At 33.6% G+C, this 16,577-nt stretch overlaps 1 protein-coding gene across 17 annotated transcripts in view; it reads left to right on the forward strand.

Annotated features, from left to right (window-relative positions):
- Slc4a7 (solute carrier family 4 member 7) overlaps positions 1–16,577 on the forward strand; it is a 94,883-nt gene that overhangs the window by 64,923 nt on the left and 13,383 nt on the right. For 15 of the 17 annotated variants that reach the window (XM_040289889.2, XM_040289888.2, XM_040289886.2 and 12 more), the window contains 9 exons: positions 1,725–1,858; positions 2,959–3,204; positions 5,530–5,635; positions 7,827–7,988; positions 8,357–8,470; positions 11,348–11,509; positions 11,691–11,942; positions 14,322–14,390; positions 15,719–15,892. In XM_040289889.2, coding sequence (XP_040145823.1) covers positions 1,725–1,858; positions 2,959–3,204; positions 5,530–5,635; positions 7,827–7,988; positions 8,357–8,470; positions 11,348–11,509; positions 11,691–11,942; positions 14,322–14,390; positions 15,719–15,892 — 1,419 coding nt within the window. The other 2 variants (XM_078038257.1, XM_078038259.1) reach the window with 2 other exon arrangements.

The following is a 16,577-nucleotide window of genomic DNA, read 5'->3' on the forward strand; positions in this document are numbered from 1 at the left end:
TGAGGTGTGAAGAGGGCTTTTGATAGGCATAATGGAAACTTATAAATGTAGAGTGTGGTAGAAAAGTCATTGCAATGGGGCTATGATTTCCTAAGGGAAAGACAGGTTTTAGTTTGGGAATGAACTAGAAGTTGGGCAAAACTTAGAAAAAAAATAGTCTGGGTAGGGGAAAAATAGATCTGGATAAGGGAATGTTTTGCTTTTGTAGCTATGGCAGTGAGGAAAAGGTGAGGCTGTTAGGAAGGGTTTTCAGTTTTCTTGTTTTTTAAACCAAGGTTGAGGGAGGGGAACCTTAATTTTGTGCCCATCTGCTCCTGTTAACTTTTTTTTCATCTGTTACTCTTCTCAGTTTCTTTTCCCCTCAATATCATTTACACTTTTTTTCCCTTAAGCTTAACTAAAATTCATTCCTAAATATTTTGTGGTGACTTACCAGTGATTTCTAGCACAAACTGGTTTCCCATAGGCAAGAAAATAAATTATCTCATACAGTTAACAAATGTATTATTAATAAATATGGATGCTTCTCCATTATGTTGCCAAGAGACAAATTTGTATGTGTTTCATCCTGTTTTTATTCTGATAGTTGAATTATACTTTTGTTGTCTTTGTTACTTTGTGACTGCTCTGATTTTGGAAGATACTTGTTACAGTTGATAATGAGAACTGCTATTATTTATTAAATACATTCCAGGTGCCATATACTGTGCTTGCTGGGTGTTTCTACAAATACCACTTAAGGTCTCCTAGTTGTAATCTCCTCCCATTTAAAAATGAGAAAGCTTTGGCTTTCAAAGGTTGTGATATAGCCAGAGCTCAGTGCATGGCACTAACCAGTCTTCCACTTTGGATCTGGTCCTGAAGCCCTGCTCTCTTTGCCTGCTGCCTCTCATTTCAGGAGTGTTGTCTTGAAAACTTCCTTTTCTTGTCTTTACCAACTGTGTATGGGCTCTCCCGCTCTGGGTAGTATATTCCACTTGGCTATGGTGTTTGTGAATGGTAAACTATTCTTTCTTTCTGACCCCTTCCCTTTGTCTAGTAGTATAGTGTATCATCACCCCTTATCATCTCATAACCTAATTAGTTGGGATGTTATAGTGGTGGTGGTACATTTTTCTCATCTTTTTTTTTTTTTGCCAAATTTTAATGATAAGATACTTTCTCTATTATGGTTGGTATGAATTGTTTTATGGAGATTTTGTTTATGTTAAGTATGCCATTTTTTATATCAATTGATTAGGTTTATCAGTAGTTTATATATGAAATCTGCTTGAAAAATAGGGTCAAATGTTAATTCCTTATCTATTTGAAAGATTCTTTTTTGTACCTCTGTATTGAGCATTTAAATGTGTTTTTTAATGAACTATTTCAGACATGCCAGAGATATTAAAAATAACACACATCTTTAGATAGAGTTGAATCCCTGATATATGTCTTCTCCATTTACTACTTGCATCTCACAGTAATGCTTTGAATTAAGGATGATTGCAAAAAATTCACTTTTAAATATACCAAAACAAATCAGTTTTCTCTGTGTATTTGGAATGTATTTGTAGTTTTCTGTAATGAAATTTTAATTTTAAGAGCTATAAGTTTGTGCTTCCATTATATTTGTAACTACTTGGTTTGTATTTTTATTTTACAGCTGTCTAACATGTATTATATTAGGTAAGAAATGTGTTTATGATGTATTGCTTCTATTCATTTCTTTTTTCCTTGAACAGAGTGCAATAGAGTCTCTCTTTGGAGCATCATTAACTGGGATTGCCTATTCATTGTTTGCTGGGCAACCTCTAACAATACTGGGGAGCACAGGTCCAGTTCTAGTGTTTGAAAAAATTTTATTTAAATTCTGCAGGTAAGTAATAGTTCTCTATTCATAACGTGTATTTGCATATATGTACAATTATATATTATTGTCTATTAGCAACTGAAAAGTTCTGATCAATATCTGCATTTTTAATTTTTTGGGCTGCACTGTGGTTGGCCCCATCAAGGCTTCTACCACCATCCCCACCTCAGTAACTTAGAGATGAGGAAAATAAGATTGCCCATTAATGCAAAATCAATGTATTTTGAGTACTAATAAGCAGATCATAAAAATCCTTTGTTCTAGCAAATTTCAACCACAAGAAGATATTCATCTGAACTATTTGTTAAACAATACGTTGTTGTTATACAGGAAGTTTAGAAAGAGGTAATTTTACCAGTCAGTCCTGTTTAATAGATATGAGACTGAAGCAATCAGAATGAAGTGTCAGTTTCCACTGACTAGGTTATTTATGGTGTGGAGGTAATACAGGGGATTGGAGTTGGTATGCTTTGAATTCAACAGGGCCAATACTGTCTTTTTATGACATAAATTCAATTGAACATTTTAGCCTGAAACAACTTGATGCTTTTAAATATTTGGTTCATCTAACTCTTGTTCTGATTTTGTACCCACTAAACAAGCTGACTCTGATTCTAATCTGTCATGACTTGAAATATAGTAGCTGCTTGTTTGAAATTTAAAAAAAGAAATCACCTTTCTCTGGTTATAATGGTGGGAGAGGAGGTGGCGGTGGTGATGGCATGACATTGGAGCTATGTTTTTACTGTATTGATGTGTAGCTTCCTGGTCTTCAGAGGGAGTCAAATACAATTCTTTTTTTTAATCTGTTATTTACTTCTCATAATTGATTGCTAAAATGAGGTCTATTAATTTTGAAATATTTATTGCCTAATAGATATGTACTATGAATCTTTTATATAAATGTAATAACCAGTAAGTCTTCATTCAGTTGAAGTAGAAAAGTAGAGCATGATCTAATCATTATTTTGTTATTCTATAATTCCTTCTCTCTCTTTTTTTTAGGAATCATGTTTTGTTCTTATTGTTTATTATGAAAATTTTAAGGTACAAGTACTATTCCTTATATATATGTTGATTATGTTCACATTTTTATTTCTGAACAGAGATTATCACCTTTCCTATCTGTCTTTAAGAACCAGTATTGGTCTGTGGACTTCTTTCTTGTGCATTGTTTTGGTTGCAACAGATGCGAGCAGCCTTGTGTGTTACATCACTCGGTTTACAGAAGAGGCTTTTGCAGCTCTTATTTGCATCATATTCATCTATGAAGCTTTGGAGAAGCTTTTTCATTTAGGAGAAATATATGCATTTAATATGCACAACAACTTGAATAAACTGACCAGCTACTCGTAAGTGCTGTTTCTCACTAATATTAAAAAATATTTTTGTCAAGATGTCAGAGCCTAAGAAAAATGCCTTTTGTGTTTTCTTTTTTGACAATATAATGCCCACTGCTGTATCTAGCAACAACTACCAGCCATCTAGTAGTTGTTATATTTGTTTCAGGTGAGATTTTACCAAAGCTTTCAGAGGACATAAATGTAGTTCATCAAGTTCATTCATTTTGTTCACTGAAATAAATTATATGTGTGTATTTTCAGTCTTCTGTTTGAATTGTATTGGTGGTCTATTTAAATTTGTTTGGCAATTAGCCTACCATATATTTGCTTTAGGCAATAATATTAGATTTTAATTCTTTAACTACATAATCACATCCTACATGTATAGTAGGATGTGGGATTATTTTTTATATTTGTATATTCCTCACATTTTGTGTCTTAATTAATATTTTTGAAACTTGTTATCATATAGTGAAGTTTTGTGGTAGAATTTTAGTATATTTTTATTTTAGTATATTTTGTGTTTAATGGAGTGTTTTCCTTGCGAATAAGAAAAGTATTATTCAACCACCAAGATGACAAAAAAAAAAAAAGAAAGATTAGAAGAAGGAATGAAATGAACATAATCTAAAACTCTAAAATAAAATAGGATTTGAAAAGTGACATATAATAGTTACAAAAGATTGGTGAATATATTTAGATAAAAGTAAAGCAGACTGTTAAAGCTAGACATATCAAAGAAATGTCTCTATTTGTTGTCTTTCACAATCTTGTTTGGTATAAATGTGGTGTTTCATTTGATTGACACATATAGGGATATGTGGTCATCTAAAGTAGAAAGGGTGCACACCTTTTTCCTTCTCTCCACCTAAGCCTGACCTGAGATCCTGTATCTTCCCCTTTTTTCATACTTTTATTACTTTTTTCCTTCTTTGTCTTCCTAGTATACCCTCAATTTTGATAGATAAAATAGGGAAGGGTATGAAATTCTGTATAAGTACTGACCTATTTGAAAACATTAGAGATACTTTGATTTTAACTCTGTGATATGCTGTCTTCTTTGTTCTTACATGCTTTGCTTTACTTTTTTTTTTTTTTCATTTTCTGTCTTTCTGTGCACTTTTTCCTTTGACCTCTGAATGATGGCTTTTATTGTTAGTACTAGCCTTAGAATAATGTTTCCTTTTGATTAACCGAGTAGCTGCATGTGAACAGCATCTACTCACCATACAGTTTGTGAGCATTGAGCATTGTGTTCAGAGTGTTTCTTAATTCTTGTGAATATACTAGTGAACGGTGTTAATACCATAGCCCCTTTCTTGTCTGAAGACACTGAAGCTCTTGGAAGTTAAAACTTCCCTTAGATTAAACAGCTAGTAAGTAACAACACCTGGGTGGACTCCAGATCCATCTTCTCATCTTTTCTCAAACAGTTCATTATCTAATTTGGGAGTAATCATGTTTGTTTTTATTTTTAAAATTTATATTTAGAGGTTCATTTGCTAAGTGTTTCTAGCTTATTTAGGCAGTTGAGATAGTTCTAAATATGAACTGAACTCTGATCTTATTTTTCTTAGTACTGTCCTGATGAAAATTTTTATTTATTTGAGAGTGAATCTTAAATTCATTAAAGGGTGAATATGAATATTAGGTCTAGTGCGAGCACAAAAAATCAATAGCAGTGTAACTTTTATTGGGAATAAATACATGTTGTATTGCAGGGATAGGAAGAGACAACAGTGACTGCTGTGATGATTGAGGAGATAGGATTTAATGGAGAATAATCTTGCCAAACACGGTGGTATCTTAAAATTTTTAATTATTTTAAAAATATTTTTTGTCCTCTTAGATTAAACAAACAAACATGTTCCCCCCAAGGGATATATTTAACCAATTTTATAAAGTAAATATTTTATGTGAACTAATTTTATTAATATCACACCAGTCTTATTCCATCCTGTTGTTTGATATGTGTCGTTTCTAGTCTCCATGCTTTGCAACATGGAAAAAAAATTAAGAAATTAAAAGCTACCACACCGTGCGGTTGATTGAGTAAAATGTAAGCATGAAATACGTGACTTTTAATTCACCTACCATGTTGGGTGCAGTGCCTGTAATCCCAGTGGCTGGAGAGGCTGAGGTAGGAAGATAACAAGTTCAAAGCCAGCCTCAGCAACTTAATGGGGCTCTAAGCAACTTAGTGAGACCCTGTCTATAAATAAAAAATAAAAAGGGCTGGGGATGTGGCTCAGTGGTTGAGTGCCCCTGGGTTCAATATCTGGTACTAAATAATTAATTAAATAAATAAAAATTTCACCTACTGTGATTTTTCAGATGTGTATGTATTGAACCTCCTGACCCTAGTAATGAAACTCTAGAGCTATGGAAGAAAGAGAATATAACAGCACACAGTATTTCCTGGGGAAATCTCACTGTTTCTGTAAGTATATTACAAAATGGAGGATGCTATAAATATTGTATTAAATTAATTCTTTAGTTTTTTCAGATTATTCTTATTTTCTTCTTGATCAATGGATTTATGGTATGTTTTCAAAATATAGTGTTTTAACCAAATAGGAGGTCCCACTTTTTTGTGTATCATGCACTAGAAATTATAGGCTAAAAAGAATGAAGGTTAGGGAGATAAAAAGACTATACTGCACTTCTCAGATTTTTTCAAAAGTTATTAAAAAGATGTGAACATACTTGTGAACTTTGTTTAACTCAAGAGTCTAGTTTGATTCAAGCTCTTAAGAAAACAGGAAGGAAAAAGGGCAAAATGTGTTATAAGCATCTGCTATATACTGAATACTATTCTAGGCACTTGTATTATGTTGGGAAATGTTGTCCTTGCTGTGTAATATCCATGGTGTGTTGCTTATGAGCTAGGTATAAACATATTAAGAGAAGCCAGCAGTCAGAATTAAAACAAAGATCCCCTGAAATTCTCTAGAGGCTTTTTTTTTTTAATAGGGGGATTATATAAGTAACTGAATCCATCCTTTCTCACTAAAGGTGATAGTTAGCCCCTAACTAAATAATTTGAAAAAATATCTGAAATTTTATCCTATTGGTAATTTAAGGCTGTGCCATCCAAACAGTAGCCTTAACATGTGTCTAAGTTTAATTAAAATTAATAAAAAGTTCGGTTTCTGAGTTGACTAGCCACAGTCACTTTATACAGCTTTTGGCTTCTGTATTAAACAGTGCAGATATATAACATTTCCATCACAGGAATTCTCTTATGAATCAGTACTATTCATAGCAACTTAGAGACATGTTTTACTGCTTTGTAATTAGCAAGTTATTTTTTGTTGTGGAAGAGGCATAGCTGATTGAAATAGTCAAAAGTGACTTGTTAAAAAGAATTTGCTTTGGGGCTGGGGTTATGGCTCAGTGGTAGAGCACTTGCCTAGCATGTGGGAAGCTCTGGGTTCGATCCTCAGCACCACATTAAAAAAATAAATAAATAAACAAAATTAATGTATTGTGTCTAACTACAACTAAAAAAATAAATGTTTAAAAAAATAAAAAAAAGAATTTGATTTCTGATTCCTGATGGGCATCCTGTCTTGACATTAGAGACACAGGTCTTTCCAATATATGTTGGTTTTTTTGTTTGGTACCAGAGATTGAACTCATGTGCAGTCAGCCACTGAACCACATCCCCAGCTCTATTTTGTATTTTTTTTTAGAGACAGGGACTCACTGAGTTGCTTAGGGCCTCATTTTTGCTGAGGCTGGCTTTGAACTCGTGATCCCTCTGCCTCAGCCTCCCAAGCAACTGGGATTATAGGTGTGCGTCATTGCGCCAGGCTCCAGTATATTTTTTGATATTCATTTTGCCATGTTGGTGGCGGCATTCTTATTTTTATAGCCTTTAATTTCATGGATTGGAATTAAAAATAATGGAATCTTTAAAATTTTCTTTTGATAGTTTTTTTTTCGTTATTGTTGTTAAAATGAGTTATATTTGGGGCACTTCCTCTAATCTCTAAATTTTCTTCTAAAGGAAAATCAAGTCAATGGACTTCTATCAAATATGATATATTTTGTATTATGTTATCAATTTGGTCAAAGGATATATTATTTTAATGATTACTTTACTTCCTCATGAAAGACCATGGTTTCAATTCTAAGATCTTGAGTTTGAGTCAGAAAATCCAGCCACAGATTTTGTTACTGATTTCAGTTTGTTACTGCAGCCATCTCTATTCAGCATTGTAACAGGGCATAAGACTGATTTTCTGTCTGCTGCTTTGGTATAAGCCACCTATTCAAAAATACATGAAAGACAGTAAATTGTGGACCAACAAGAATGCAGATGAAACATTTCATAAATAATACTCATTATAGTTCTTTTACTAAAGGGAATATATAATTGAAGGAAAGGAGGACATAAGTGAAATAGTCTTATTTCATTGACTTAGACAAGTCACAGCATCTCTGAACTTAGGTGCTCTCTTACAGTTCATCGATGATGTATTATATACAGTTGACTTTGTAGTACCTTTTCTGGCAAAGTGAAGCATAAAATTTGCATCTTAGAGTCAATGAAGTTTATTAATTTTATTGGATGTTTGAAAACTTCCTCTATTTTCTTTTTTCCTCCCCACTTTTTTTTTTTTCAGGAATGTAAAACCTTTCATGGTGCATTTGTAGGATCAGCTTGTAGTCCTCATGGACCTTATATTCCAGATGTACTCTTTTGGTGTGTCATCTTATTTTTCACAACATTTTTTCTGTCTTCATTCCTCAAGCAATTTAAGACCAAGCGTTATTTTCCTACCAAGGTAACTGGGATGTAATTTTGGGAATTCTGGTTATCATGTTTTTGGTTTTCATTTTCTTGGTTTATTTCAAAATAGCAGTATATCATTTAAGGTTAATACTTTGCCAAGTAATTATAAAGTACTTATACTAAAAATGTATGGTATGTGTCTGAGCTCACAGTGGGAAGATACTGATACCAAGAAAGCAAAGGTTAGTTGTGAATTATGTAATCATTTGGAAAGAATTAGTATAAATGTATGTCACTGCCATTATCAGTAATTAAAAATTCCATTCATACTTTTTAGTGATGTTTTGCCTGTGAAAGAGATGAATTATTTAGAAAGGGGACATACTTTTTGTTTATATTAACATAATGCCTTTAACATAGGTGCGATCGACAATCAGTGACTTTGCCGTATTTCTCACAATAGTAATAATGGTTGCAATTGACTACCTTGTAGGAGTTCCATCTCCTAAACTTCATGTTCCTGAAAAATTTGAGGTAAGGATTGAAACAAGTGGCTTCTTTTCTTCCTTGGGAATGTCAAACTACTTTACAACTACTTTAAAAATGGGACACTCCTCCCTTAGTATGTGTAGTCTTTTTGAAGAGCTGATGCTTTGACAGGAAAAATTATATGTGTATTTCTCACATGAAAAAATGAAATAAAAAAAGAGATGAGAGAACCTATTTAGGAAAAGTATAAAGTTCATACATCAAAGCAAATGAAAACATCCATGGTGAAGAGTTGGGAGCCATTTAAAAATGGACTCTGCTTTCCTAGTTGGATCTATCTCTTAGTGTGTTTTCCAGGGGGAAAGAAACATCCTTCAAAGAAGTAACCTAAACTTGAATTTAGAAAAATGACAGTGGGACCCTAGTTAAATTTCTAGAAGGGCCATCTATCTGACAGTAATTGGAAAGCTCCATGTAACATTTTCCAGCAAAATCAGGAAAAAATAAAATGTTTTCTATAAGAAAAATATTTAGTGCAAGCCTCCATTTGAATTGTTTACTTTCATTGGCAAACTTGTATCCTATTGAACAGCCTGGGTTGGAACTGTGTAGTTTAGATGCTGATTTGTGGTGTGGGGTGGTGGGTTGCTGCAATTGGGGTGGGGCACTTTCAAAGGACTCACAAAGACCTAGAAATATTAAAAAAATCAAGAAAAAGTTATGCCATGAATGCATAATGTATATTTACACAATGGTTTATTACTCATTACTGTAAAATAACACAAAAATTTATTGTAAAAAATAAAAATTTATCAAAACATATGCAGACAGACTATATATGCTATCATTCATAGAGAGGTGTAAATAAATGTAAAGAATGGGGTATTAAATTATAATTTTGAAATTTACTATAGTACCTACTGTTGCCAACCTCAGCAACTTAGTGAGGCTCTAAGCAATTTGGTAAGACCCTATCTCAAAATAAAAAAAAAAAAAATATTAAAAGAGCTGGGGATGTGGCTCACTGGTAAAATACCCCTGGTTCAATTTTTGTCCCCTCACTCCCCACAAAAAAAGTTACAACTGGAATTTTTGACCATAAAGAGATTGGTGCCCCAGCCAATCCTCCCCAGATACTGGATAATAGTCAGTTCTGTATTTTTTTTCTGGTCTGTAATTTTTTCTATCTCCCTCTGTTTATGATGTATAAGAGGAAACAACTTTTAAGTTTTGTTACTGGTTACATTTATTTTTGCATTTAGTAAATTATGTGACTTCTTTTGGAAGAAGTTGGCTTAAGGGGATCTGAAACAAGGTATATAATGGAAATAATTTTAGTATGCTTTATGTTTTATTGGGATCAAAAAATTAACATTATTTTAAAAACCAGTGGTTTCCAAAGTACGCGTGCATGGATGGAAAATAATCTACCAACAATATTAAATTTAAGAAAAATTAATCTTTGTTACAGGTATAGTAATATAGTATATGAGTGAGTATAGAGCAGTTTGGTACAGTTTATTTTTAATTTTTTGTTGCTAAATTTGGTTGTGAAGAAATGGCTAGTATAGGAAAGTCACTGTTTTTACCAAGTTTTATTATAAGAGTATATAAGAAAATGAAGCTAAATTAATGTTGATTTAAAATATTGATATAATTTTCTATAATTGTGGTTCCTAAATATATTTCTGTTATTTCTTTATTTCTTTATTCAGATAGCAGTCTCAATTTTGAGAAGCATCAAATGTATTGGGGGAGACAAATCAAGAAATAGTTAAGAATGAAAGCATTGTGTAAATAAAATATATTTTTTCAGATATAGAAGTATGAAGCAGTTTTATATATAGCTGTGGGAAAATTGGAATACCCGAATGTTGAAAGTATTAAGTTTCCCTTTTGTACTGTCAAATGCTTTCATGAAAAATAGCCTGAATATTAAATCTAGGTAATAAAAATATATTTAAGTTTCAATACATCCAGTATCCTCCAAGAGCCGTAAACTCTTACAGTCTTTTAAAATTTTTTGTTACAAAAATAAGTTTCATGTTAACATCATCAAAATGTGTTAATATCTGATGCCAGCTTTTTGTCAGTAGTTGTTTTGGAAAAATACTTTCCAAAGGGCTGATTCAGATTCAGTACCGTCCTGCTAAGATCACTAGCACAGGATCTGTATAGAAGTTTAATTTGGGAGTTGATCAAGTAGGTAGATTGATTTCTGGTTTGCTTGTCCTGTTGCTGCTTAACAAACCTCCTGAAAATATGATCTCTAAACAACAGCTCTTTGTTTGTTCGTAGTTCTGTGCCAGTAGGGACTGGGCTTAGCTGAGTAGGAGTCTAGTTTCTGGATCTCACCTGGGACCTTTCACGTGGCTGCAGTCATCTGATGGTTTCCTGATGTCAGCATGGCTGCATTCACTAATCTGGGGCTTCAGCTCTGATGGTCAAAGTAGAGGGAGTAGTTGTAGTCTGCCCCACCCCTCCTGCCTGTCTCCCTCACCACATTGCTTCTTGTCTTCAAAAAGCTTAGTTTATCTAGGCTTATTCAACAGCATAATCATCTTAGGGTTCCAAGAGCATTAAGAGAAGAAGCTGCAGGTTTTCTTGAGGTCAAGACTTGGAAGTCGGTGTCCCTTTGGCCTTATTTCATGGGTTAAAGTTTTAAGGTCATCCCAGGTTCAAGGGTAAGGGAAATAAATTCTGCCTCTAGATATAAAGTGGCTAAGTCAAATGGCAAGGGGCATGCTTGTAGAAACGAGAAGTCCTTTGGCACTCTTTACAAATAACTGAGTACACATCCCAAGATTTAATTCAGTTCTTTTCTATCCCTTAGTATTTCTTGGAATAGACCCAGTCTATGCTGTGGAGATTTAGTGCAGTAGAGAAATGAAACTCTTTTTTTTTTCTTTAATTTTTTTATAGCCTACTGATCCAAATAGGGGCTGGATCATAAGCCCATTGGGAGATAATCCTTGGTGGACCTTATTAATAGCTGCTATTCCAGCCCTGCTCTGTACCATTCTCATCTTTATGGATCAACAAATTACAGCTGTCATCATAAACAGAAAGGAGCACAAATTGAAGGTGATTTCCAATTTTTGCCTTAAGTGTTGTGATTTCTTCAAAGGTTTATGGTGTTCCCAAATTAGAACATTAAAAGATAGAAGATGGAAATTAGTTTCTTCCCTTTGTATAACTAATATATAATTTTAAACTGAAAGACCAGTTTAGACTAATAGATATTCATGTTTATTTCACTTCTCAGAAAGGAGCTGGCTACCACCTTGATTTGCTCATGGTTGGTGTTATGTTGGGAGTTTGCTCTGTCATGGGACTTCCATGGTTTGTGGCTGCAACGGTGTTGTCAATAAGTCATGTCAACAGCTTGAAAGTTGAATCTGAATGTTCTGCTCCAGGGGAACAACCCAAGTTTCTGGGAATTCGTGAACAGCGAGTTACAGGACTAATGATTTTTATTCTAATGGGCCTCTCTGTGTTCATGACTTCAGTACTAAAGGTAAAGTCTCTGGTAGCATTTAAAAATCTTATTTATCATAACATTTATACTTAGTTATATGAAAATGAGACATTGAAATCAGTATCTAAAAATCAGTTTCATTTCCTATGATTTACTTTGGAAATAATATTTGGTAAGGTTTTTAGCATAGTAAACATTTCAGTGCTGGGTGTGTCCATTTTAAAAGTAATGTAAAAGGGTAGTATTAAAGACTAGCTTTGGGAGGAGTTGATCAATGCTTAGTTATGATTTAAAAGGAGAGACTATTCTCAGAATTTTGTATGAATATTAGAGGAAGTCTTATTGAAAGATAGATGAAAATTATTTGACTAGTTTTTAAAAAAATAATGCTATTTTTGAAGTTAATGCATTCTGTCTGATGCACTCTATGAAACAAAGGTAGTAACAAACACTCATTAGAAAATAAGTAAAAATGGGATTACAGGCATGCACTACTGAGCCTGGCTTGGAAATTATAATTTTTTTATAAAAATACTAAATGGGCTTAGTATTGTTATTATCAAATTAATTTAAAAATAGCAAATACATGCCCGTAATCCCAGGTCCTTGGGAGACCTAGGCAGGAGGATTGCAAGTTTAAAGCCAGCCCAGAAATTTAGTGAGGCCCTAAGCCACTTAGTGAGCCATTGTCTCAAAATAATAGTAATAATAAAAAGGGCTGGGATGTGGCTCAGTGATTAAGCGTGCCTTGGTTCAGTCTGTGGTATCAAAATAAAAGGGGAGGGGCAATTTAAAATTAAATTCTAGCATGATGAATATCTTATATTTCTAACACATTCAAACAGAAGTGTTTGGAGATGTGGGTGGGAGGAGTCCTCAGGATTTTTAAGAGTATAAAGGGGTTCTGACATCAAAATCTTTGAGAACCTTTAATCTAAGCCTATCTTTCAGGATGAGTTTAGCATGCTTGTGTTTATCCTCCATTTCCACACTCCCTCTTATCGCCTGCCTTGCGTGGTTTATACTTCTAGTTTTATTGTAAAGGTACTAACATTTTGTGCTGTCATTATAATTAAGCGTTCTATGCATTAGAGTAAGTTAAGTTATAAGAAAGTAAATCTTCCATAAACTCATAATCACTATTATGATGATAAAAATATTTACTGTGGACTAAGCAGTGTATTGGCCAGGAATTCCACCTTATTTCACTAAATCCTACTGTGTAAAAAAATAACAGTGCAGGCATCAAAACCAAATAAATTTATTCATTCCTTCCCTCCCTCCCTTCCTCCTTCCCTCCCTCAATGTCATTGTTTCCCTGTTTTCTAAAGGCCAGTTTTATGTATCTGTTTGGTTTTAGTATCTTCAGGTACTTTTGCCTCTCCACCCCACGCCCCACCCAAGCTTAACAGATCCCAGACCTTCTGAAGTCATTCTTACATTTTGATTCCCTCACATCTCACTATTAGAGAATTTTTCTACCATTTTCTATATCATTACACTGATTTTTAGTCTTATTAAAATTATTATTACAGAATTGTTTTTAATTACTTGGATAATCATATCTTTAAAAAATTTCCAGGAATTATTCATTCTGGTCATTCCCGTTCCTTAGCATTCTGAAGTTGCTTTTTGGATAAATATTTTTAAAAAGTTCCCTGGGGGAGTTGATTATCTAACACCTCAATTAACCAGCCTAGTTGGTCTTTTCTAAGGGTGATGAATTACTGCTTTTTTTTCCAGGGTCTCCTTAGGAAAAAAAACATACTAGGTTGGTGAGTTGAGGTATATATGAATTTCCTTTGTAGTTGCTGAATCTTTTTTTCTTACAGGCCTCTCCCTTGGGTCATTATGCTTTTTAGTAAATTGATGGGGACTGTTAACAGCCAGGCTTCACTACAAATGCCTAGGTATGGGCCAGATAGGTGATTTGGGATCTCTCTAACTACCAGAGTAATGAGGATTTTATTCCAGAGGTGGATTTCAATTATTGTAATTAGTAAATGCTATGTACAGTATTGAATATTGGCAATGAAGGGGAGGTATGCACATAGTAATATAAATGCTCTTTGAGTTTCAGGTGCTTTTCAAGTTTTTAAAATGTATATGAAGTAATTTAATTTTCACAGCAATCTGATGTAGAAAGTACACTACAGAAAGATTTTTTTTTTTTTAAATTACCTAGGCTTTTAAGCCAAGTATTCTATCGTACTTTTGATCTTCGCTACTGAACACTTATTCCTTTGTAGAAGATGAGCAATTTTTCAAGGATCTGTTGTTTATTAGCAGTTTCTTACATGTAAAAATGTGAAATTGGTCTAATCCTTATCACTGATCTTTTACTTCTGTCACCATATATTCATTTCTGTGAAATGGTTTTTGTAGCATGAGTTCTAATTGTGGTCCTTTTACTTACAGTTTATTCCAATGCCTGTTCTGTATGGTGTTTTCCTTTATATGGGAGTTTCCTCATTGAAAGGAATTCAGGCAAGTCTTAAGTATTTAGTGAATTTGTAGAAAAAGTTAAACCTATATTAAATTTGAAGAAACTGAGACTGTTTTCATTATGGTACTGACTTATTCTCAACTCTTTGGTATTTTAAGAGCTGGTTATTTTTCTAACTGATGACTTCGAATCCACATTTGCCAAGTGATTATTGCTTACAGCGCTTTTTTTTTTTCTGTAAAAATGATATCAGGAATTGATGTGATCCTCATCTGTCTTTAATTAAACTCACTAAAGACTACTATAGTGAGAGGGAGGATCAAAAGGATTGGAATGTTGTTTCTAACATGTAAAATGGCAGTTTCAGTACTTAAGGAGAAAAGGTAGGTATTAATTTCCCTATAAAAATGGTGATGCCTGCCATTTGTATGGCACAATGCGATTTGAAGACCTGGCACAAAAAATATTTCCTGTGATCCTCAAAATGATAGTTGTGAAGGAGAAAGGAAGACATCCTAATTTCATAATTCAGGTAACAGAAATACAGGGATTGAGGAAGTAGGCAGTGTAGCCAGTGATTTCCCTTCTCTTGTCTTATAATAACAATTCCTGGAGAACAAGCTCATAAAACTTACTCAGGTTTGCACAGATGGTAATGGAAAACATTTAGATCAGCATAGTTAGCCTCACCTGATCACCTCTTCTCATGCCAAGGCTGTGTTCTAAGGTGCCAACTGGTGGCTGGCAAGACTTCTCAGAGACACCAGCTTCATTTTTTTTTTAGTTTAGCCTGAGTCTTCTCCCCATTGGTCAAGAAAGAATCTAATTATCTCACTTGACTTTCACAACAGTTTTCTGAGGTGGTAGGGCTCATTTTATTTCCAATTTATGATTAAGGAATTTAAAGCTTAAAAAGACCAACAAATTTGTTCAAAGTTTCATTTTCAGTGAATGAAGATTTAGTACTTGTTGCTTTGAGTTGTTTTTATAAAATAAGCCATGCTATATATGGAAAGATCCTTAGAAGTCATTCAGATTGTTGTTTTAATCATACATATTAGAAAACAAGGTTAAAGAGATGAAATGACCAGTGAATTGATCTATTTTAATCCCCCCAAATAAAAATGTTTGCTTTGAATTTTCTGATTAAGTTAATTGTAGTAGTTGAAGTGAGTGCCTTTATTTATTTATTTTTCTCTCTACTTGGATCCAGAGATTTTTGGCTAAAGAAAGTAATCTCGGGTATTATCAGAATATACCATTTAAATTTAATACAGAAAACTCTAAAATTGGGTAGAATTTCTTTTCCTAAATATCAGAAACGATATTTTGTTTAAACTTTCTTTTTTCTTCTCCATTCTCTATGTAGTTTTTTGACCGTATAAAGTTATTTGGGATGCCTGCCAAGCATCAGCCTGATTTGATCTACCTCCGCTATGTGCCTCTCTGGAAGGTCCATATTTTCACAGTCATTCAGCTTACTTGTCTGGTTCTTTTATGGGTGATAAAGGCTTCAGCTGCCGCAGTAGTTTTTCCCATGATGGTAAGTTTTTTTCAGACTTTTTTGGTCGCTATCTAATAACATGATTGTTTATGTATGTTTTCATTGTAATTCTCTTTATGTTTATAATTGCTGTTGAAAAAAGGAATAGCCCATTTAATGCTTCTTGGATGTCTGACAATGTGGACTAACTGTTTCTAGCTATAAATCAGTTGTTTTCCAATTCGAATTTTCTGGTCAGTTAAAAAAATGACTTTTAAATCTCTGTACTGTAGAGCTCTGCTTTGGTATTTTTTAACAATTTCAGAATTTAGAACATTTTTGTTGAACAAATGAGATAGACAGATGTAAAAAGCAAAGCATTCAAAACAACAGGTTTTTTCTCTCTCCTTCTTCCCCTCTCCCTTTTTGGCAAGGTCTTCGAGGTTGGGCTTGAACCCATGATCCTGCAGGTTCAGCTTCTCAATTGATTGGGATTTAGAGCGTGTACCATCTTGCCTGACAGAAGCCTTTAAAACAAAAATTTTTTTTTCTGGCTGGATATTGAACCTAGGGTCTCCTCCCATACTGCCACTGAGCTACATCCCTGAATGAGTCCTTAATAAGATATTTCAATGTATCTTTTTCAGAAATTGACAGATGTAGAAGTTTAAAAGTTATAAAGACTGTAGATGACTTATATAAATACCCTGTAAAAATTGGTTATGTACATGACTATAAACATCCT

This window comes from Ictidomys tridecemlineatus, chromosome 2 (assembly GCF_052094955.1).
Source record: "Ictidomys tridecemlineatus isolate mIctTri1 chromosome 2, mIctTri1.hap1, whole genome shotgun sequence".
In the NCBI taxonomy this organism is placed as follows: Eukaryota; Metazoa; Chordata; class Mammalia; order Rodentia; family Sciuridae; genus Ictidomys; species Ictidomys tridecemlineatus.